Source organism: Stenella coeruleoalba, assembly GCF_951394435.1.
Source record: "Stenella coeruleoalba genome assembly, chromosome: 16".
NCBI classification, from domain to species: Eukaryota; Metazoa; Chordata; class Mammalia; order Artiodactyla; family Delphinidae; genus Stenella; species Stenella coeruleoalba.
In genome coordinates, this window is record NC_137162.1 from 76528327 (window position 1) to 76553510 (window position 25184).

At 38.2% G+C, this 25184-nt stretch overlaps 1 protein-coding gene across 3 annotated transcripts in view; it reads right to left on the reverse strand.

Annotated features, from left to right (window-relative positions):
• The window catches only part of RYR2 (ryanodine receptor 2), a 719519-nt gene that overhangs the window by 239011 nt on the left and 455324 nt on the right, over window positions 1–25184 (reverse strand). For all 3 annotated transcript variants that reach the window (XM_079900749.1, XM_079900747.1, XM_079900748.1), the window contains exons 29-33: window positions 19992–20166; window positions 5784–5992; window positions 4805–5157; window positions 2518–2632; window positions 895–1055 (exon numbers count right to left, since the gene is read on the reverse strand). In XM_079900749.1, coding sequence (XP_079756875.1) covers window positions 895–1055; window positions 2518–2632; window positions 4805–5157; window positions 5784–5992; window positions 19992–20166 — 1013 coding nt within the window. The remainder of the gene's footprint in view (window positions 1–894; window positions 1056–2517; window positions 2633–4804; window positions 5158–5783; window positions 5993–19991; window positions 20167–25184) is intronic.

The window sequence follows — 25184 nt, forward strand, 5'->3', positions numbered from 1 at the left end:
ATATTCCTGGAAACAGGTGGTTTGTGGCCCCCCCATACTGACGTAAAGCACTGTTCATTGGAGAATTTTTGCTAGGCTCACTGTCTCAAGTGCTAAGTTCACTGCGGTTCAAGTGTTACAACCTGAAGGCAGGGGAGGGAGCTTCCGGTCACCAAAAATCATGGTGCAGGTATAAAAGAAAAGCAACGTTATGGGGGGGCTCTTTCTATGAGACCCATCACAGCAGATCAGAGAGGATGCACGGGCACACAAAGTAGATGCAAATGACCAGATCTTCTCTTGTCTTATCTGCAAGGAAGATAGCCTTCTTCACTTTTTTGAAGGTTTGGTTTGAGTTTGGTTTGTTTTATAAATGAAAAAGGATGGCACAGAAACTGTAACCGACTTACCCAAAGCCACACAGCGAGTCAATGGCAAAGCTGAGGAAAGAACCCACGGCTCCTCAGTCTGAGTTCAAATGCGTCCACCTGGTCTAAACCACTAGCCCACACTGTCTTCACCTTTTTCTCCCCACCTCCTAACCAGCTCCCATGGTACAGATCAGACCACAGGCTAAATGCCTCACAGTCACCTGTCTCTCATCCTCAAACAATGGCTAAGTCACGGTAACCCAAGTCATCAGTCGTGTGCGATGTCACCTGAAGGAATATATGATTATTACCCCCAAAAGATGCACTGCTCTTACTTTATAAGATTTTGCACTTGTAATATATTCAGATTCCTTACCGGCTTGTATGAGTCACAAAAAGGACATGGACATTAACGGTCTGATTACACTGTTCCTAGAAACAGAAATATTATCTTGGACATAAAATCCAAGAGAAAAAAAAAATGCCTAGGTTTATCAACATGTTTATCAAATGTCATTCATGTAAGAAATCGAGGAAAACCAACCTTTCATGCACCTTTCCTTTTTCATCTCCTAGAGTCACAGTCACTGTACGAACTCTGTCCAGGTCAAAGCCTGTATCATACTGTTGGAAATCGGATGTGATCCAGCCCACCCAGACGTTGGCAGGTTCTTGTCCAGGAAAGATTCTCACTGAGTAATAGTACTGTCGAGACAGCAACACCAAGTATTGGTGAAGTAAAAAGAAACAAAACTTTGACTTGCAATGTCTAAGAAGATATGTCTTTGTTTAAAATCGTTTGGCATATTTGCAGCAACATGGATGCAACTAGAGATTATCATACTAAATGCAATAAGTCAGAAAGAGAAAGACAAACACCATATGATATCACTTATGTGTGGAATCTGAAATATGACACAAATGAACCTATCTATGGAACGGAAACAGAATCACGGACATAGAAAACAGACTGGGGATTGCCAAGGGGAGTGGGGTGGGAGAGGGATGGACTGAGAGTTTGGAATTAGCAGATCCAAACTGGTATATGTAGAAAGGATAAACGAGAAGGTCCTACTGTATAGCACAGTATAGGGAACTATATTCAATATCTTGTAATGGATATAATGGAAAAGAATCTGAAAACAATATTGGCTTGGCCAAAAAGTTCATTTGGGTTTTTCCGTAACATCTTATGGAAAAACCCGAACAAACTTTCTGGCCAACCCAATATACACAAATGTATAACTGAATCACTTTGCTGTACACCTGAAACTAACACAACATTGTTAATCAACTATACTTCAATAAAAAAGAAAATAATAGTATATTCCATACTAAAAAAAAATCCTTTGGCCTAAGCAAAATGTTATAGGCACAAAGGACTGATGTGGCGAAGGAAAAGTCTTAAAACAGAGATCCTGAATTATTTCAGAAATAATGGGAAAAAGAGAAAAGACTATCTGAGCAAAAGATGATCTGAAGCCTTTTATACTTCCAAGTATGAATGGATGGGGGAGAACATATATAGTATGTTTATGTGATAAAATCATCAATCCATCACACAGGTAGGCTTTGAATTCTTCAAGCGGACACGAGAACAATAATCTACGCTACAGCTTTTCTACCTGTTTTATACCTTGAATATGCTATCACTAACAAAATATTTGGAACCCTTAAAATCACTCTGAAATAGTTCAGATCTGAAAGTCAAGTTCAAATATGGGGACATTCTAAAAGGGACACAGCTATATATTTTTTCCATTTGGCGTTTTATGAGAAGTGCTTTAAAAATTCAAAATGGCAGACAGCACACCTTGACCTCTAACCAAGTATGATAAATGATCTTGCAGACATATCACTGAGACAAAAGAAACTGCAAAATGTACTTGGAAAACTTAAGTGGCAAATAAAATGCTGTCAAGAAAGAGGATAACAAAACCAGGACTGAGGGTGCCATTAAGGATTATTTTTCCTAAAATAGCTCTCTTATTGCATAATATCCATTAGAATACACATACATCTTTCAACTTCTCAGTCCCCAAGATATAAGTGAATAATTATTTTAAAAGTAAGCTTGCTAAATAGTACGAATCAATGTTAACGATTTGAAATGCAAAGCATGCTCACTGACAAATCGAGATAAATGACAAAAGCTGCAACCTCATACCGTGGACGTTTGCATCAAGTAATCATAGTCGTCCCTCTCATCTGCCAGGACGTCTTCTGTGAGTCTTGCAGAGTGGCTGGTGCTGTAATCTGGCTTTGTCCTTCTGAGCAAAAATCTGGAATGTAGTAGAGGACTAGGAATAAGCAACATTAAAATGTTCTGCCTATCTCAAACACAAACATATAATTAACTTAGTGGAGTGGTTGTCAGCCAGGATGATTAGCTCCCAAGAGGACATCTGGCAATATCTGGAGATATTTTTGGTTGTCACAACTTGGTGGGGGAGGGGGGCCACTACTGGTGGAGGGATCCTGCTAACCATCTTACAATGCACAAGGCAGACTCTTACAATGAATAATTATCTAACCCAGAGCGGCAATAGTGTTGAGGTTGAGAATTTCATATTCAGTGTAAGAAAGGATGCTAAAACAATCTACCTCCTTATCCATTAAAAAGCATTATTTAGAGAGAATACTCTAAGGTTCAACCAGTAATGTAAATATAAACATCTTAAAAACTAACTCTTGGGAGAAAACACAAATCATATACCTGATAAGGTTAATATCTAGAATATACAAAGAATTCCTACAACTCAGCAACAAAAATGCAAATGACCCAATCAACAAATGGGCCAAGAACTTGAATAGACATTTCTCCAAACATGTTATGCAAATGACCAATAAGCATATGAAAAGATGCTCAACATCACTAATCATCAGGGAAATGGAAATCAAAACTACAATGTGATATCACTTCACACCCATTAGGATGGCTACTATCAAATAACCAGAAAGTAACAAGGGTTGACAAGGACTTGGAGAAATTGGAACCCTCGTGCAGTGCTGATGGGATTGTAAAATGGTACAACTGCTATGGAATACAATATAAATTTTTTTCCTCAAAAATTTAAATATAGGGCTTCCCTGGTGGCGCAGTGGTTAAGAACCCACCTGCCAATGCAGGGGACATGGGTTTGAGCCCTGGTCCGGGAAGATCCTACATGCTGTGGAGCAACTAAGTCCGTGCACCACAACTACTGAGTCTGCGCCCTAGAGCCCCCGAGTCACAACTACTGAAGCCCGTGTGCCTAGAGCCTGTGCTCCGCAACAAGAGAAGCCACCGCAGTGAGAAGTCTGCGCACCGAACCAAAGAGTGGCCCCCGCTCACCACAACTAGAGAAAAGCTCACACGCAGCAACGAAGACCCGATGCAGCCAAAAAAATAAATAAATAAAATAAATAAATTTATTTAAAAAAAAAATTTAAATACTGAAGTACCAGGCATCCCAGTTCTGGGTATATATCCAAAAGAATTGAAAGTAGGGTTGTGAAAAGATATTTGCACACCCAAGTTCTTAACAGCATGATTCACAATAGCCAAGAGGTGGAATCACCCTAAATGTCCATCATTGGATGAATGGATAAACAAAATGTGGTGTATATACACACACACTGGAATATCATTCAGCCTTAAAAAGGAAGGGAATTCTGACATATGTCACAACACATATGAACTCTGAGGACATTAAGCTACATGAGATAAGTCAGTCACAAAAAGACAAATACTGTACGATTTCGTTTATATGAGGTATCTAAAGCAGTCAAATTCATAGGAACAAAGAGTAAAATGGTGATGACCAGGGGCTGGGGGAGGTTGGAAAAGGCACGTTATTTCATGGGTGTGGAGTTTCAGAGTTTTGCAAACTAAAAAAGTTCCGAGATCTGTTTCACAACAATGTGAATATTCTTAGCACTACTGAACTGTATACTTAAAAATGTTTAAGATGCTAACTTTTATTTTTACCACAAAAAAAAAATTCATAGGGCTTCCCTGGTGGCGCAGTGGTTGAGAGTCCGCCTGCCCATGCAGGGGACACGGGTTCATGCCCCGGTCCGGGAAGATCCCACATGCCGCGGAGCGGCTGGGCCCGTGAGCCATGGCCGCTGAGCCTGCGCGTCTGGAGCCTGTGCTCCGCAGCGGGAGAGGCCAGAGCAGTGAGAGGCCCGCGTACCGCAAAAAAAAAAAAAAAAAAAAAACTTCATAGAAAAAGTAACTCTTGAGATAGATTGTTAGTGGTAACAAATTAGCTGGCCAACAGGCTGCTTTTTCTTCTGTAGAATCCTTGGTACATAAAGAAGGAGGAAGAGGAAGAAAAAATTGACTTTGGAAATCCCTTACCCACTATTACCCTCTCCAGTGATCCCCTAACATAATAACTATATATTTAAAATCATTTAAAAATTTAAATTAAAAAATTTTTTTAAATCATTTTGCATGTATCAATGACCTTTGTTTCAGACGAGAGGGCTTTTCCTGAGCATAATCTTTGTGGTTGTTAAACTCTGGTTTTGTAACTTCTTTGTCTTTGTCCACTCGATCTGGCACCAGATGGCCATGAGCTGTCTTCATGAGAACCTCAAAGTCCGAATCCACATCATAATCCTCCAAATCATTCTTGGGCCCAAAGAGACCAGCGCCAGGGATCCCTCCAGCCGCAGTCTTGGAGAAGACCTCCGCGCACTCGATGGGCATGCTCAGACGATAAAACATGAGATCCGTGCTGCTGTTCTGAGAGCCAAAGGACTTCTGAGTGACCTTTAAACACGGGGAACTGTCGATGGTGCCGTCAATTCTGGTCACCTAACAAAGGAAGACGTGATTGTTCAAATGCTCATCACCGTCAGTTTCCTGATTCTAAAACCCTAACGGGCATCACACCTTTACAACCCAAAACATGGCCCGCCCATGGCATAATTTCATAAATGAGATCATTAAATAGAGGGACTGCTGTGTTACAGACATACTCACAGTTCTGTTTCTAACTCAGAAGATGATTTGGGAAATTCATGTTAAAACTGTATATATTCAGATGGAGCCTGACATTGCCTCCATAAAAAAAGAATTATATACAGTTGACCCTTGAACACCGCAGGTCTGAACTGCTTGGATCCACTTATATGTGGATATGTTTCAATAGTAAATACTATAGCACCACATAATCCGCGGCTGGCTGCATCTGTGGATACAGAGGGCCGACTATAAATTATATGCAGATTAACCCCGAAGTTGTTCGAGGATTAACTGTAGGTAATCAGTCTAATCAGCCTCTCATAAGTACCTAAAATCAGAGGGTAATCCTGTCCTTAGATTCCCCTACAGTGGAACACATCAGAGCCATCATTTTAAGTAAATGACAGTAGCTGTCCAAGTGGGAACACCCGCTCCTGGTTTTTGGCAATGGTCTGATTTTCAAAGGAAAAGCAAACCTCAATATGTTCATGGTTTGATGGAACTTGGAGAAACTGAGGAAGCCTCTTGCTTAGCCACATGGTAATATCCCTGTTCGTGTTAACGGCAAATGGTTCATAGCCCTCTTGTAAGCCACAGATGGTGAAATATTTCAAGGTGCTGACATCCTTTCCAAAGTTCATCCTGCCCACTTGAGCCACTCCAAGGCTACATACAGGTATGAATCCTGGGAAGAAAAAAAATACATCAAAATCTTCAGTATCATTCGTATAAGATCCTTTCAGCATGGAATCACCAAAAGTATTGCTCTAAAACTCTTAGCTTTGTGAGAACCGTTGCCCTGAGGTGAAAACAATAGTGGGGTAAAGAGACCACGGACACTAACTATTAAATGTGAGTATCAGAAGACCAGTATTTGCTCTTGGCATCATAATTCCTTAAATGTGGGCCCGAGCTAAGTCCCTTCTTCCACCCTGGACTTCTGTAAAATGAGGTGACTACTAAGCGGCCCCGAGTCCTCTGGAAATCCTGGGAACCACAACCCCCTCCCCACAGCCTCCCAGCCCCGAAGTGCAGGTGACTCTCTTGCAGAGGGAAAATGAGAAAGAAAGTTAAGTGCCAAAGCGCATCGCCAAAGAGCCTGAAATGTGCAAACATCAAACACAGCTGAGCTTTACATGTAACTCGAAGAAGAAAAAAAAAAAGGATCGGAGGCCACATTTTTAAAGGTGTTCATTCACTTATAGCTGCTTTTGATCTTTGAAGAGAATTTTGCCTCTTTTTTTCCCCCTAGGGTACCCTAGATCTAAGCGTAGAAAATATAGATATAAATAAGAATTCGGAAGTAGCTGCTAAAATCCTACTGAAACTCCTCCATCTGTCCCTTTCCCTTCAATGTCACTGTTGGTATAGATTACGCAGGGTAATGCAAAATTAACATAAATAGCTAAGATAAGAAATCAAAAAGTTAAAAGTTAACAAGAAACTAAATCAAAAGCAACAGGAATGAAGAAAAAAACAAAATATTTCAATGTATGGTAGGGATGGTTAATCTTTCCACTATTAAATAAAAAGGGGAAACTACATTAATTTTGTTAATTGTCTGAGTTCTTTGGAATCAACTGTCTGGCAAGGGGATGAGATGATACTTTTCAGTGGAGGGGGCATTTACGTACTCTTCATATCTTTCTGTAATATTTTACATGAAAGTTCAAGTAGTCAGCACAATAAACAAGGTCAGTATTGGGATGCAGACTACAAATTAGACGATCTAACTTGCAGATCAAAAAAGCAGGGGATCCTCAGAATAAGCTGACAGATTTCTACCATTATGATGTCCATTTCTTTCCTTGTTGAAATTAGTGGCAGTGAAAGCAATGTATAACTCCCAAGACAGCACAAGACAATAGAAATTACATCTGATAATTCATAATGATTTCATCCAGCTTGTATCATCAATATATATTTAAATAAACGGTTGAATCACAGCATTACCAACCGGGAAGCAAGAACACAGCCAGCTGGGTTCAAGGAAGTGTGAATGATGAGTTTCTAGCTAAAACTAAAAAAGCCACAGCTGTGTCTGCAGCTGTGCCAGCTCTTGATGCAGTAGTCAAGGAAAGTTGTCTTACATAAGTGTCCCCAAAGGAATCAAAGAAAAGGATTGGATAAATGCAATAGATCTGAGACAGCTTGAACTACATTTGCACAAACGGGAAAACCTAACGTTCATTTGACATAAACTAGGGGATACCGAGGCAGAAACATCTCTGCTGATGCTACACGTTTTTCTTTCTAACCACTTTATATGTAGTTGGAGTTCCTACTCTAAAAGTGAAGTTACTGGATACCTTAAAGTATCTGTAGAGTAGATCTTTGGGTGTTTGTTGTATTAATATCTGAACTTTTCTGTATGTCTGATATATTTTCATCTAAAAAATCAAGTATTTAGTGTTGTGCGCAAAGATTTGTGTCCTAAACTGTTCACTATGGCTATGTATACAATCACAGAATACTGTTTGGACAATAAACATGTTTTTCTTTTCCTGGAGATGGTATACTACTTACCTTTTGAAAATCTGGTTTTCAAAAGTTCATTAATATATAGGAAAATATTCACAGTATGTATTATTTCGAGAAAGGAAGATGGAACATATGGCTTATTTTTAAAGATGCAAAAACACCAGAAGGGGTTTTTTTCAATCAAAAAAGTTTCAGAATGGTGGGATTTTTAATGCTTTTTCCCTCTTTTTATGTCTCTCAATTTAATAATTTTTTTCAATGAATATGTATTTTATGATAACAACAAACGACAGCCTTCGTAAAAATAAAATATTCATTTAAGGAAATGGGATATACCTACATCTTTCTCGTATAGAAAGGTGGAAGAATGATGTGGATATAAAATGGTCCAAACAACATGTTCTTCAAGTTGCTGAAGTTCAAGTTCTCATTGCTAGTCTCGAGTGTGTGGTGCGCTTGGTACCAGAAATCTTGCTAATAAAATTACACTAGTACAGGAGTGCTGAAAAGTGATTTAGCAGTATGCATTAAGACACTTTTACCTATTCATTTCTTTATCCAACAGATGTTTATTGAGCAGCTACTGTGTGCCAGAAACAAGGAATACTAGGTCACTAACACAGACCCAGCTAAATGTTCTCATAGTCTAATACGGTGGGGAGACAAGTGAAGAAGTAATAAAGTAACCTACTGACCCATCTAAAAAGAGGGAGTGCTAAGAGCTGAGGAAGAGTAGAGAGATGAAGTCGGGAAGATTTTGCAGAAGAGTCACCATCTAAGTAGAGGGCAGACAGGCAGTCCTGGGAAATGACTAAGAACAGGGACTTTGGAATCCAAGAGACCTGGATTCAAGTTTCAGCTCCACCACTTCTTGGCAAGTTACTTAAATTCCCTAAGCTTTAATCCTTTCTTCTGTAATATCTACCCACGAGGGTTATGGTTTTAAAAACAAGATCCTGTAGGTATAGTGCTTAATATATACGCTCACTAAACTCAATTTTAAATGGGAAAAAAAAAGGTAAAGGAAACTAATAGGTGTAATAAGAGAATGGTTAATTATGATACATACATAGGATTAAATAGGTGTAGTCATTAAAAATCATGTTCAGGGCTCACCAAAATAAAACTATATAGGGAGGTAAAACATGGCAACATTTAAAAACTGGCGATTCCAGGTGAAGCGTACACAGGTGTACACTGCACTATTCTTGCACTTTTCTAAAACGCTGACATTTCTCAAAATATGATATTGGTAAAACTACCACAAGTTATGCTTAAAATACTTGTATGCCTTAGGACAACATATTATATATAATATTAAGTTTAAAAAAGGTGGCAAAAAATTATTTTTACATCTCAAACCTTTAAATGGGAGAAAAACACATTAAAAGTCAAATTTCTCTCTGGGTAGTGGGAATATAATTTTTAACCATTTTCTTATACTCCTTTGTATTTTCCAAATGCTCAAAAAGAATATATTAATTTTATGAAAGACAAATAGATACACTTTTTCATTAGCTTATAGCAGCAGATGGTTTTTTCACTGCTGTAGCGTTTTGGTCTCCTTTAAAGGAATTTATTTAAAGCACATCCATGAGTAGAAATTATGCTTTTTTCTCTTTGTAATTTAAATGAAGTAGAACTTAATAAAAATTAAATTGTATTCTGACTTCAGAAGATGCAGTTTTAATAGCTGTTATGATAATAAAACAACAAATATTTCTAAAAACTACATTTTTAAAATTAGCATATCACAGCAGGAACAACTACATGGCAATGGTATCAAAGCAGATAGAGAGCGGAGGAAAAACTCCAGGTACTTTTCAGTGGCCACATGGGAAAAGGCCAGGCCTCAGTCACTTCCATTCAGCCAATGCCCTGCAAATAAATGTGCTGACAACAGATGAAATGCTTAACACACAAGGCTCCCTAACAGCAGCTAATTCCCTGAGTGTTCATCTCAGTGACCCTTAACGACCATTCATTGAGACAGGAATCACTATTATCTTTTTCCAGTGATTTAAGTCCAATCTCGGCTTAAATCACAGCTAAGTGGCCAGAAAATAAACCCAGGTCTGCCAGATCTCAAGCTCCGTGCTTTAATTCAGGCCTGCAATCACCAAAGAGTAGAGATTTTAGGTTTCCTGGACCATATGGTCTCGGTGAAAACGACTCAAGCCTGTGTTACAGCGCAAAAGCAGCCACAGATAGTACGTAAACAAAGGAGCATGGCTGTGTCCCAATAAAACTTTACTCACAAAAACTGGTGGCAGGCTGGATGTGGCCCTCAGACCTTAGTTTGCCAACTCCTGCTCTAAGTTTTCAATATTCAAACATTGTGTATCAGGTCCCTCCATTTGGCAAATATCTAAAGAACACCGACCAGGTACCAACCGCTACTCTAGGCACTGGAAATACAGCTGTGAACAGAACAAAAAGGAGTCCCTACCTTTCCGGAGCTTATCTTTATGTACAGAAGGCAGATAAAGAATAAATAAATAGTTACCAATATACATAACACAATGTCAGGAAATCATAAATGCTATCAGGACTGACGGAATGTTTTGCCATGAATACATAAGACAAGTTGATAAATGACCTCACTCTTAATCATTTCCTACAGCAAAACATGATAACTGAGGTTCAATTCTTTATTAGCTTGAGGTATGCTGAACGCAAAAATATTCCAACCCAATGAAACAGACTTCCACAAATTCACACACACACCCCGGCACAGGTGAAATGTTGGTCCTACCTTCCTGTCCTTTGTGTTCTCGATCTTCTATTCCAAATACCTTAACTGACACCCTGCAAATAACAAAGTCTGATGTATCTAAGGGAAGTTTTCTTCCTGGCAGTGGGTCTTAAATTAGAACACAGGAGTCCAATTGGTTACTTGGGCCTGTGCCAGACCCGCCCTAGCTATTTGTAAATCTGTTAAAACAGTAGCTACAGCTTATGGTTAAACTGCTTCCTCCAACAAAAGACAGATGGCTACAGCAAATTTTAACTTTCTCTGTTGAGAAGACTCTTCGCTCCTGGGCAGAGAGGGGTGTGTTGGGAGCACGCAAATCCAGCAAAAAGAACTGGCGGTCACAGGATGTGGCGCTGAGAGGCCGGCGTGAAAAGAAGATAACGCAGATCACAAGCATACCAGCTTTTCCTAAGAATATACGATTTCAGATTTCAAATTTTCTAAAATACAGATAGGAATCAACATTTATAAGCCAAACCAAACGGCCCAGAGCAGACAAAAATGGCCGATATTATACTAACATGTAAATTTGAGTAATTTGATCAGAAGGAAGGGTAACATTTACTGGTGGCGTACTAGGTGCCAGATAATATATAAGCACTTTCCCATTCATTATTATTATTATGCTTTTTTTTTTAAATTTGGCCACGTTGTGCGGCATGCAGGATCTTAGTTCCCCCACCAGGGATTGAACCCATGCCCCTTGTGGTGGAAGCATGGAGTGTTGACCACTGGACTGCCAGAGAAGACCTCCCACTTATTATTAAATATTAACCCCACTTTTCAAGATGAGGAAACAACTAAGATGTTAAATCATCTTGTCGAAGGTCCTACAGCTAGTTGAATGGGATGCTAAAAGTTGAATCAAGAATGCAGAGGAGGGAAAAACAAAACACACTTGCCTTAGATTTCTGGGCTCTTTAGACTTGCAAGGGGCATGAAAAGACCATTTCCAATTAGTGTTTTTTATTTTAAGGATATGAAAACAGAGGGGCTGGCCATCTGCCCAAGATCATATGGGAAGAATGATTTTCAGAATACGGTCTAGAACCCAGGGCTTCAGACATGATATTTGTTGCTTCTGTTTCATGTTGGCTTCGAAAATGAATTAAGGAATTATGCTAAGTGAGGTCTTAGGGAACTTTCCGTGATGGAAATGCATGTTTAGTGCATGGACTCTGTAACATCAATGCTGGCACAATAGGGACATTCCCAAACTTTCTTCCTGGCTCTTGGTTTATTTCAGATAAGCAAAGCAGTAGAACTTTTATGTTTGACCTTAAATATCATTTTAAAGCCTTCACATTCTCTCCATCAGTCCAAATCCAGAAAAAAAGAACGCTTAATATACACAGGGTTCTGACATCCTTTATTCTGATTCCTTAATCTTTTCAGTATAATTTAAACATTAAATCTTGCTGTTTGGCTCTATAGCATTCATAAGTAATAAGCCATTGGTGTTGTACATCTGTATTACCCCTAGTACCTGAAACATTCATTCACTATATGCAAAACTGCCAATTTGCGGATAGGCTAGTATATACACAAATGACCTCATTAACCACCTACAAACTTTATTCATTCTCAAAATGGTCTGTAAGGTACAAATTTCCTCTGTTCATCAATGTATAAAATTTAACTGTCAATTAACGGATCAGTTTAGGCTAAGCAGTTTGAATTTCACTGAATTCCCCAATCATTTCACAATGAATTTCCCCAAACAACATGTTGCTTAGATTACACACACACAAGCTCAAAAGCTATATATTAAATAATAATAATCTGAAATTTAACACTAAATATGAAAAATCTCCTCACTGCTTTAAGTATTCCATGAATGTAGTACATGTTTAAGAGTTTCATTCCTGCAAATACCCAGAGTGTTTCTAGGACAGCTTCCCTTTCTGATTCCAGAGAAAACTATGAGACTGATTATGCTGGTTTCCATCATCTTCCTACTCTTTAGAATTTGTCTACCGCTTTGTAACTGTCTTTATCTTCACTCAAAATATGTAGTGTCCCAACCCAATTCCCTGACTGTTTGAATTGCTCCACTGCAGTGAGTCATAATCCTAACTTCTTCCTTCCTTCAACAATAGTTTATTTTTAATTAGGGCGATTCCCAATAACGTTACTTTCCCGGGTCTGATACAACCCTGGGTCCCAGGTCTGTACCAACAGCAAGTTGTACAGAATGTCACTAGTGACAGAATGGACAGATGTTATATGATGGAGCCAGGAAGGTAGGTATTTGGGACAGTACAGACCCCACCTGATTTCACACCGTGTTGACAGCTACTCTTCTGGATGAGCCATACACGTCTGCCAAATAGTGCATATTTCAACTGAGGGTAAAAAGAATATTGTATTGTAAGTAGAGACTGACGGTTCTATATTCTGTTTTTTTCTTTCTTTCTTTTTTTAAAGGCAGCAAAATAAAATCAATAATGGAAAGTTATCCCTCTCTTTTTCCTTAGAGGTCTTTTCTGCCTAAAGCTATGCAGCTATTTTAACTACAAAAATATTCTTCTGGTTTTCTGCCAAGGAAAGGAAGTCCATGCAGTCTCAGCACCAGGAATTCAGTTTTGCTCACTGTCCTTTCAAGTGGCAGATACAGAATCAAAAGCATCCTTTCTGGATTTGATTATAATCATTACGGGTGTAGAACCCGAGGGCCCTGAGATCATCTTTACTTACAGAAGAGCTGACAAGCTTGAAAAAGCTCCAGTGTAATGAGACATTTACACAACGCAAGATACATCCCAGAGCCTACTTTGTAAAACACAGGTAACCTCCAGACAAAATAACTATTCTCTCACCATCTGGCAAGATGTTAAATGACTCTCTGCCTTGCTTTAAATTAAGGATATGATTAGTTCTTCAACTTACTGGTAACACTAAGCTCTTACATAAGAGTAAATTGAAAATGGTTCTAGACGAGTATGGGATATAAGCGCAGAGGGGTCGTGTATTAGTTTCCTCGGGTTGCCATAGCAAAATACCACAGACGTTTTCTTTATTCATTCATCTATCCACAGACACTTAGGTTGTTTCCATATCTTGGCTATTGTGAGTAATCCTGCAATGAACATGGGAGTGCAGAGATCTCCCTGAGATCCTAATTTCTATTCCTTCAGATCTATAGCCAGAAGTGGTTTTGCTGGAGCATATGGTAGTTATAGTTTTAATTTTTTGAGGAACCTCCATACTGTTTTCCACAGTGGCTGCACCAAGTTACATTCCCACCAACAGTGCACCAGGGTTCCCTTTTCTCCACACCCTCACCAACATTTGTTACCTTCAGGTTTTTTTGACTATAAATGTTCTTACAGGTGTGAGATGATATCTCGTGTTTCTGACCTGCCCTTCCCCGGTGATTAGTGATGGAGAGCACTTTACGTATCTGTTCAGTTTCTTTGACCATTTTTTAAATGGGTTATTTGTTTTTTGTTTGTTTGGTTTTGGTTTTGGTTTGTGCTACAGAGTTGCAGGAGTTCCTTATATATTTTGGATTACCCTTTATGAGATATATGATTTGCAAATATTTTCTCCCATTCCATAGGTTGCCTTTTCGTTGTGTTCATGGTTTCCTTTGTTGTACAGAAAGGTTTTAGTTTAATTCCACTTGTCCATTTTTCCTTCTGTTGACTTTTCTTGTGGTTGAAAAAATCACTGCCAAGGCCATTGTCAAATAGCTTCTCCCCTATATTTTCTTCTTCGGGTTTTACAGTTTCAAGTCTAATGTTTAAGTTTTTAATCCATTTTGAGTTGATTTTTGTGTATAGTCCAAAATCATGTTGTGCACAGTCACAGAAACATTTTCTGTGTGGTTCAAAATGAGATAAGGGTCCAATTTCATTCTTTGCATATGAATATCCTATTATCCCAACGCCAGTTATGAAAGAGATGACACTATCCTCACTATGCATTTTTGTTATGCTTGTCAAAGATCAGTTGACCATGTATGATAAATTTCATAGTGAAGTTTACCTCTCAATAAAGTTCAGTGATTGTCTCTGTAAAAGTATTGTACACCTTCTGTTAAAGTGATAACTAGTGATTACTGAAAACACCTGACGTGACTGTAAATGGTATCTTCTATTTAATTTAGTTTTCCAGGTTTTCTGTTAGTATAGAAATGCTACCTTGCTAAATGCTCCAGTTATTCCTAGTAATGTCTGTAGGTTCTATAGGGTTTTCTCTGCAAATGATTAAATTATCTGCAAATAATTATAGATTGCTTTTCCTCTTATTCCAATTCTTAACATTTCCAATTTCTTCTTCTTGTCTATTACAAGTTTGAAAACCAATTTAGGACTAGAGCCTTTTTAGCACAAGAATAAACTAAAGTACTGAAAGAGTTTATAAATGCTCTATATTTAAATTCCTCTCACATCTACCTGTCTTTATATCTGTGCCATGCTTGATTTAGGATTTTTACCGCCTTCATCATTTCTTCTTATTGCTACAGAGAACGTCAGCTTAGACATAAATATATTGGCTAGTAAAGCAATCAAAAGAACAATGTGGTGAAATATACAAAAATATATTTATTATCTACTAGCCCTGTTCTTGTCCCCCACCTAACATGGTAAGAATCATCTCCACTGGGCTCCCGAGGAAGTGTATCAAGGCATGCTCCATATAAAAATTATCATTTAAAAAAAAGCTTCAGTCTCAAATTTGATATGGAATAATCTCTGGCTTTGATAAGATGAACTAGACTCTGGATGAATCAGAAGAACCCCTTTCAGGTTCTTGCTATAGGGCATCATATCTCAATTGGCTAACAGGTCTCTGTGGGTAAAAGTTAGAGTATCTTTTATGTTACGGGCAACTTGATTTGTGATAAAATTAACTCCTGATTAGTTAACTGTGTATGGACTGGGGGAATACATCTAAAGATTCCTGATGAAGAGAAATGCTTGAGGTAGACCAGTTCGCAAGCATTAATTCCTCTTCTCTACCTTTCTGAGTAGACAAGCACTAAGGATGCCCTTTGATAGTTTCGTGAGTCTGAAGATTCAGTTGAAACTAAAAATGTATTGGTCAATGTATTTGTTTTCCATTGCTGTTGAACAAACTACCACAAACTTATCAGTTTAAAATAATGCCCATTTATTATCTCCTAGTTCTATAGGTCAGAAGTCCAGGTATGGCATGACTGGGGTTCTCTGCTTAGCGTCATGAGGATGAAATCAAGGTACTGGCTGGACTGTGTTCTCACCTGAGGCTCGGAATCCTCTTTCCAGTTCCTTGGTTGTTAAATGAATTCAGTTCTTTGTGGTTGTAGGACCAAGGTCTCCTTTTTCTTGCCAGCTATCAACCAGGGGCTGTTCTCAGATTTCCACCATGTGGCCCTCTCACACCACAACAGTTCGTTCCTTCCAGTCCAGGAGAAGATTTTATCTCACACTTTGGATCTCTGTGACTTCAAGAAGGAACCAATCTCTTTTAAGAGCTTCACCTGATTAGGTCAGGCCCATATGGCTAATCTCCACTCGATTAACTCAAAGTCAACTGGTTAGTAACCTAATCATGAGAGCTATACCCCATCATACTCAGATTCTGCCCACACTCAAGAAGAGAGGGTTATACATGTCATGTCCACCAGAGATCAGGACTCCTAGAGGTTGCAGTCTTAAAATTCTGCCTACAACATAGGGTACTGCCAGCTCTTTCCTTGGGCTCTCCCCGTTCTCGATCCTGAATGTCTGTCAGTACAATGGAAGGAAGAGATGAGGAAAAATTCACAGAAAACCTTACCAGGGACGGCATCTGCACTTGTCAGCACTATTCCTTTGTTGACATTACAGCCAGAGGACTCTTTGAAAAATGAAGATTCAATTAATCTGTTTGTTTTACTTAGAGATATTCTGAAGAGATTTTTAAAAAAAAATCAAATAGAAGGGAGAATCCTAAAAGAGGACCTGCCACATAGACGAAAGAGCTTTTAAAGTCTGAGAACTCCACTCCAGCACTACACAATGCTCTTGATCTCGACCATGTAAGTTCTGGTCCTTTGAGGGGAGATGAGAGGCTAGCAGAGCTTGTTCTCCTACTAGAGACCAGTGTATCTCAGCAATTTTCTCTTTGTCCAGTTCACATATGAGCTTTAAGGTCAAGTCTGTGGTCACTGAGGGAAAGTGCAGTACCTATACGGGAAAGAGATCTGTAGCTTTTTAGAAGAGCCCTGCCTGCATCTTTATGGAATAACCAGATCCTCGCCGGAACTAACTGTACGGCTGTATCTCGGCCTGGATTTAACTGGATGACCCCATCAGTCTTTCAAAGATTTTTGTGCTTTTCCTTTTGATGTTATCTAGAAACAACTTATACTGGTCAAGACATCATTTCAGTTGTGTGAGCTGTACAAAAGGCAGAGACATCAAAATATGTTTAGCCATGTTGTCTACCAAGCTGATCAGATAGGATCTGCAGCGTGTGCGTGCATGTATATGTATATATTTTATATAGAGAAAATTTTCTATCCGTCTTACCACACAGTTCTTTCGATTGCTTTACTTATGACTGAGCTACCTCTGCAGCAACAAAAGGAAATTATGAAGATGTTAAAAAAATACCAAATCAAGCATGGCACAGACATAAAGACAAGCTAGGTATAAGAACAATTTGAAAATAGAGCACTTATGAAACCTCTTTAGTACTTCAGCAACAACAGTATATTCCTAAATTAATGGTTTCTCGAACATGCTCCTTTGAGTCATAGATATCCCCAGGGCTCACTTTCAGTGGTGGTGGGTGAGTTAGGGAGCTCAACTCAGGGCCTCACACTGTAGTTTTACCCAGAGCAGTTCCACTGTATTTTTTAAGAAGCTATGTAAAGTTAATAGGGAGGAATAGGAAAAATTCCACTCCCAAAAAGCGTTTGGAAGTCACAGGCATGGATAAACTCCGTAGTCCTTCTTATGGCAGAAAATGTGGAATTATGATTAACCCCTAAAAAATTAATAGTTAATGGTCATGGTTAAATAAAATTTATCATCTGCCTCAGAGACCAAAAGGATACATCCCAACACATCCAACAATAATCCAACTGATGGACCATAAAATTTTCAGACAGTTCATCAGAATGCTGTATTAACTCGATAACTGAGTTATCAGGATAAGTTTCAAGTCATTTTTAAAATTTTCAAAATTACGTGACGTGTAAAGTCAAAAAACAAAGTTGTCTGTATGACTGCGCCACTCAGACTCACCTCAGAGCCTAGCTAGCTCATCACTACAATGGTAATTGGTCTCTGTGACAGGGCTGTAGCATGAACATTATGTGCTTAAACAGTATGAACGGGCATTCTGCATTGTTTATAATTCTAACATCATTCTGTGAATCTACGTCATACAAATCAAACAAGTAAAACTCACACAGGCATTTCAAGAATTTAACTTCATGAGAAGAAACGCATCACATGCAAGCATTTTAAAATAACAACCAATTAAAAAAAAAATCTCAGGTCATATCCATAGTAGTGGACAGTATAGACAGATAACAGAGAAAAAAGTCCTTCTCCCATCTTCCCTGTGATATGCTGACACTGCTAAAAGCTATACTACAGGAGGGGAGATAGGTGATGGAAGGTTAGAGGGCCAGTTTTGAAACCGAGCAGGACCCTTGGGGCTCCTGGGGCCGAAAGCCTTTCTGTGTCTTCCGTTTCTTGTTTGTAGGGGACAGACTCCAGCCTCCACAACCTTCCTTGAGTTCCAAAGGGCAGATTTGAACAGTTGCTAATCAGGGAAGGGAGGGGATGCAGAAACAAGGGAGGAACAGCCCAGAAACAATAGTGCAGCCCTGAGGCAGGGTCCTGGCTCTGCCTCAAGGGATACATATAACAATATCTTTAAGCTCTTTATAGAACTAAACCCTCAACAAATGGAAGATGTCAGCATTCTTCATTCCAGATTAAAGGAACCAGAGAAGCTCTTCAAGAAGACCACCTCAGGTCAGATTAAAGGAACCACAGAAACTCATCAGATTACCTGAGACCAGATTAAAGGACTGCAGGCCCTGCACACACCCTAATCTTATCAGCAACCCCCGTCCTTGAACCAATGCTATAAAACTCCTCACCAAATCCTCCCAGGTTGGGGCACACAGTTTTTGAGGGCAGGAGCCCACTGTGTCCCCCTTTGCCTGGCAAAGCACTAAAGCTATTCTTTTCTACTTCACCCCAAAACTCTGCTCTGAGATTTGATTTGGCACCGGTACACAGAGGCTGCGTTCTCAGCATCAGTTTCACCCGCCATCCAGCGATACAGGTACGCAAAATAGAAATTAAGTTATAAAAATGCAAAATTCCTATTATTTTCACAAAGCTGTGTTTGAGAAATGATGGTCATACCTGCTCAAAAGCTTGTTGAATGAATAACTATAGAACTTAATGCAAATAATGTGCTGGCTAACTTTTTGAGGATTGGCAACAAGTTTACAGAGTATTAAAAGTATTTATTGGGGTATATCCTAAAATCCAAGACTATATATATTCAAGTAATAGGATATATTCAAAGCCATTTTGAAAAGAACTGTTTGCTCATTTTGAAATGAGATATTTATAAAATATTTTGTTAGATATTATCTTGTTTATATGCTCTAGATTACCACTTTCAGTGATGATGTAAATGTTCTCTATCTCTGCTGTCAAATAGGGCACCCTTAGCCATAGGACCCTACTGAGCACTTGAAATGTAGCAAGTGCCACTAAGAAACTTAATTTTTTAATCTATTTCACTTAAATTAATGTAAATTCAAATAACCCCACGTGGCCAGTCTACTGGAAGTACAGCTCTAAAGAACACCTACCTTCTCATTTGCTTCATAAAGGGCTTTTGTCCTTTTCTTACAACCCTGTTCAAGGTCATCTCAGAGCCCCACAGGCAGAGGTATTTTTTCCCTGCATTGTGCTTCCATAGAACTTTCTGCATTTCTTTATTTTAAACCTTATTCACTGAATAGAAATTATACAAGTGAGAACTTCCCCTGGTATTCTATCATCTGCATAAAGATAGGACAGCTTTGTCATCTCAGCATCCAGCAGAAGGCCTGATACTTGGTAGGTTCTCATTACATTTTTTTTTTTTGAAATGAATGAACACATAGAAGCCATAAGCAGTTGATTAAACAGGGAAGTTCTAAACGAATATTTAATATTTGTGGAAAACTGTCATTTTGCCTGCCATTTCTTTTCTTATTCACACTCATAAAAGCCATTTCTGCCTTATAGGAATCCTAGCTAAGTAGCAGAGAGAGAGTTTCTGCTAAAGTAATTTCAAGGGTATTGAACCAAATAAGCCACATGGCAACCCTGTGATCTACAGCTGCAACTCATCTGCTGGCTCACCCTCAAACCAAGAAGGCTGGTCAAGAGGCATCAGAACAAAGAGCTTTACTGTGCCCCAAACCTGAAAACGACACGAGATGCAGTACACTTACCATCACCAACATCAAAGTCCTTGAAAGCCAATTCTGAACCCGAATCATCCAGAAGGATTTCGCCGTTCAGTGTGAACATCATGGTATGTTCTGTCATGTCAACCATACACCCCACAACATCGCCTGCTTGCCAAGAGCGCCCATAGTGCTCACTGCCCTGGTGCCACCGCTGGGCCTAGGGACAGAAGAGTCATTGTCACAGAGAAAGCCAGAAGAACAGCACCCACCCACCCCTAATCGGCTCACACAGTAGCCTTTGTATTAACGCAGCGGGAGGAAGGAGTATAGTCAGCACATCTATCTACAGAAATGCACAAAGCAATGTGGAGGTGCCCGGGGATGCTGAACCCGATACTAACATTGTATGTTATTGAATCTTGAGAAAAACCCAAACGCTATTTCATGATTTTCAGAGTCTAATATTTAAAAAATCAAACCCCACATCTTTTCTATTAAAAGAAAAACTGTCTCTTTAGAAATTTATTTTTCTCACTACAATGAATGCTTCCCAGGATATGGGTTGCTTTTGTCTACTCCCCCAAATACAGAGAAGTATGAACAGAGACTCAACTGGGAACTGATCAGAGAAAATGACATTCTAGTTTTCATCTATTTCAAAATAAAATCCCATTCCTTGGAAGCAAAGGCACTCGCACTTCAGCAAAATAGAAATCTAGAAGCATTTCAGTACATATTAAAATCAAAAAAGGTTCAAATCAAACTTAAATATATTCTCAAGATATTTACTGAAATAGTAAGCCAAAAATTGAACATATATGTCAACACTGCCTTATATAATACACATGAAATCTCATAAATACCTGTGAAACATAGGATAAATGTCACTTTTTAATCTATAAGTATGTTCCACTGATTTATAGATACAAAATTAGTTATATTAAATATTTTGTCAGAAAAATCTTTAAATTTTTCCCTGAAGTATCACCTTCACTGTGAACTGACGTATAACGGGATGTAGTCACCAATGCAAAGCAATGATTTGATTCTTCTAAAGCATAACACATTGTACTTTTTTAAAATTTTAACTAAATTAGGTATCAAAAGGTGTTAAATTTTTCCATCTGAAATAAAAAACAGGATTCAAGAATTGTAATATTTCAGAACACAGTGGGTCAGTTGGCCTAGAAGCCACAACACTAACTTATAGCCTAGAAATGCTTTCCCACACACACACCTGGGTACCCAGGCATCAAATCTCTTCATGATTGCTTATTTATTCTAATTTTCTTTTTTTTAATTAGAAAATACTTTTTTCCTTCAAAAGGAATACAAATTCACTGAAGAAAATTAGGAAATAAAAATAGGATAAAAAAATAAAATGTCAATAATTTCATCCCCCCAAAAAGACTATTATTATTCTATTATGGCTGTGTCATACATACATATATTTTATTTTTTTATTATTTTTAAAGTTTTTGTCTTGATATTCCTACTAATGTGTTTCTTTTTTATAATTTTTGAATTTTATTTTATTTATTTTTATATACAGGTTCTTATTAGTCATCCATTTTATACATATTAGTGTATATATGTCAATCCCAATCTCCCAATTCAACACACCACCACCACCTCCCGCCACGTACCCGCCTTGATGTCCATACGTTTGTTTCCTACATCTGTGTCTCTATTTCTGCCCTGAAAACGGGTTCATCTGTACCATTTTTCTAGGTCCACATATATGTGTTAATATACGATATTTGTTTTTCTCTTTCTGGCTTACTTCACTCTGTATGACAGTCTCTAGATCCACCCACGTCTCTACAAATGACCCAATTTCCTTCCTTTCTATGGCTGAGTAATATTCCATTGTATATATGTGCCACATCTTCTTTATCCATTCATCTGTCGATGGGCATTTAGGTTGCTTCCATGACCTGGCTATTGTAAATAGTGATGCAATGAACATTGGGGTGCATGTGTCGTTTGGAATGATGGTTTTCTCTGGGTATATGCCCAGTAGTGGGATTGCTGGATCATATGGTAATAATTAGTTTTTTAAGGAACCTCCATACTGTTCTTCATAGTGGCTGTATCAATTCACGTTCCCACCAACGCTGCAAGAGGGTTCCCTTTTCTCCACACCCTCTCCAGCATTTGTTGTTTGTACATTTTCTGATGATGCCCATTCTAACTGGTGTGAGGTGATACCTCATTGTAGTTTTGATTTGCATTTCTCTAATAATGAGTGATGTTGAGCAGCTTTTCATGTGCTTCTTGGCCATCTGTATGTCTTCTTTGGAGAAATGTCTATTTAGGTCTTCTGTCTAGTTTTTGATTGGGTTGTTTTTTTAATATTGAGCTGCATGAGCTGTTTATATATTTTGGAAATTAATCCTTTGTTCACTGATTCGTTTGCAAATATTTTCTCCCATTCTGAGGGTTGTCTTTTCGTCTTGTTTACGGTTTCCTTTGCTGTGCAAAAGCTTTGACGTTTCATTAGGTCCCATTTGTTTATTTTTGTTTTTATTTCCATTACTGTAGGAGGTGGATCAAAAAAGATCTTGCTATGATTTATATCAAAGACTTTTCTTCTATGCTTTCCTCTAAGAGTTTTATAGTGTCCGGTCTTACATTTAGGTCTCTAATCCATTCTGAGTTTATTTTTGTGTATGGTGTTAGGAAGTGTTCTAATTTCATTCTTTTATATGTAGCTGTCTGATTTTCCCAGCACCACTTATTGAAGAGACTGTCTTTTCTCCATTGTATATCCTTGCCTCCTTTGTCATAGATTAGTGGACCATAGGTGCAAGGGTTTACCTCTGGGCTTTCTAACCTGTTCCATTGATCTATATTTCTGTTTTTGTGCCAGTACCATATTGTCTTGATTACTGTAGCTTTATAGTATAGTCTGAAGTCAGAGAGTCTGATTCCTCCAGCTCCATTTTTTCCCCTCAAGACTGCTTTGGCTATTTGGGGTCTTTTGTGTCTCCAAACAAATTTTTAAATTTTTTGTTCTAGTTCTGTAAAAAATGCCATTGGTAATTTGATAGGGATTGCATTAAATCTGTAGATTGCTTTGGGTAGTAGAGTCATTTTCACAATGTTGATTCTTCCAATCCAAGAACATGGCATATCTCTCCATCCGTTGGTATCATCTTTAATTTCTTTCATCAGTGTCTTATAGTTTTCTGCATACAGGTTTTTGTTTCCCTAGGTAGGTTTATTCCTAGGTATTTTATTCTTTTTGTTGCAGTGGTAAATGGTAATGTTTCCTTAATTTCTCTTTCAGATTTTTCATCATTAGTGTATAGGAATGCAAGAGATTTCTGGGCATTAATTTTGTATCCTGCAACTTTCCCAAATTCATTGATTAGCTTTAGTAGATTTCTGGTGGAATCTTTAGGATTCTCTATGTATAATATCATGTCATCTGCAAACAGTGACAGCTTTACTTCTTCTTTTCCAATTTGTATTCCTTTTGTTTCTTTTTCTTCTCTGATTGCCGTGGCTAGGACTTGCAAAACTATGTTGACTAATAGTGGCCAGACTGGACATCCTCATCTTGTTCCTGATCTTAGTGGAAATGCTTTCAGTTTTTCACCATTGAGAATGATGTTTGCTGTGGGTTTGTCATACATGGCCTTTACTATGTTGAGGTAGGTTCCCTCTATGCCCACTTTCTGGAGAGTTTTTATCATGAATTGGTGTTGAATTTTGTCAAAAGCTTTTTCTGCATCTCTTGACATGATCATATGGGTTTCATTCTTCAGTTTGTTAATATGGTGTATCACATTAATTGATTTGCATATATTGAAGAATCCTTGCATCCCTGGGATAAATCCCACTTGGTCAAGGTGTACGATCCTTTCAGTGTGCTGTTGGATTCTGTTCGCTAGTATTTTGTTGAGGAATTTTGCATCTATATTCATCAGTGATATTGGTCTGTAATTTCTTTTTCTGTAGTATCTTTGTCTGGTTTTGGTATCAGGGTGGTTACCTCACAAAATGAGTTTGGGAGTATTCCTTCCTCTGCAATTTTTTGGAAGAGTTTGAGGACAGGTGTTAGCTCTTTCCTAAATGTCTGATAGAATTCGCCTGTGAAGCCGTCTGGTTCTGAGCTTGTTTGTTTCTTGGAAGATTTTAAATCACGGTTTCAACTTCAGTACTTGTGATTGGTCTCTTCATATTTTCTATTTCTTCCTGGTTCAGTCTTGGAAGGTTATACATTTCTAAGAATCTGTCCATTTCTTCCAGGTTGTCTATTTTATTGGCATAGAGTTTGCTTGTAGTAGTCTCTTAGGATGCTTTGAATTTCTGCGGTGTATGTTGTAACTTCTTTTTCATTTCTAATTTTATTGATTTGAGTCTTCTCCCTCTTTTTCTTGATGAGTCTGGATAATGGTTTATCAATATTGTTTATCTTCTCAAAGAACCAGCTTTTAGTTTTATTGATCTTTGCTATTGTTTTCTTTGTTTCTATTTCATTTATTTCTGCTCTGATCTTTATGATTTCTTTCCTTCTACTAACTTGGCATTTTGTTTGTCCTTCTTTCTCTAGTTCCTTTAGGTTAAGGTTAGATTGTTTATTTGAAATTTTTCTTGTTTCTTGAGGTAGGCTTATATTGCTATAAACTTCCTTCTTAGAACTGCTTTTGCTGCATCCCATAGGTTTTGGATCATTGTTTTTTCACTGTAATTTGTCTCTAGGTATTTTCTGATTTCCTCTTTAATTTCTTCAGTGATCTCTTGGATATTTAGTAACATATTATTTAGCCTCCATGTACTTTGTGTTTTTTACGTTTTTTCCCCTGTAATTCATTTCTAATCTCATATCGTCGTGGTCAGAAAAGATGCTTAATATGATTTCAATTTTCTTAAATTTACTGTGGCTTGATTTGTGACCCAAGATGTGATCTAACCTAGAGAATGTTCCGTGTGCACTAGAGAGGAAAGTCTAATCTGCTGTTTTTGAATGGAATGTCCTATAAATATCAATTAAGTCTATCTGGTCTATTGTGTCATTTAAAGCTTGTGTTTCCTTATTAATTTTCTGTTTGGAAGATCTGTCCATTGGTGTAAGTGAGGTGTTAAAGTCCCCCACTATTATTGTGTGACTGTTGATTTCCTCTTTTATAGCTGTTAGCAGTTGCCTTATGTATTGAGGTGCTCCTATGTTGGGTGCATATACATTTAAAATTGTTATATAGTCTTGGATTGATCCCTTGATTATTA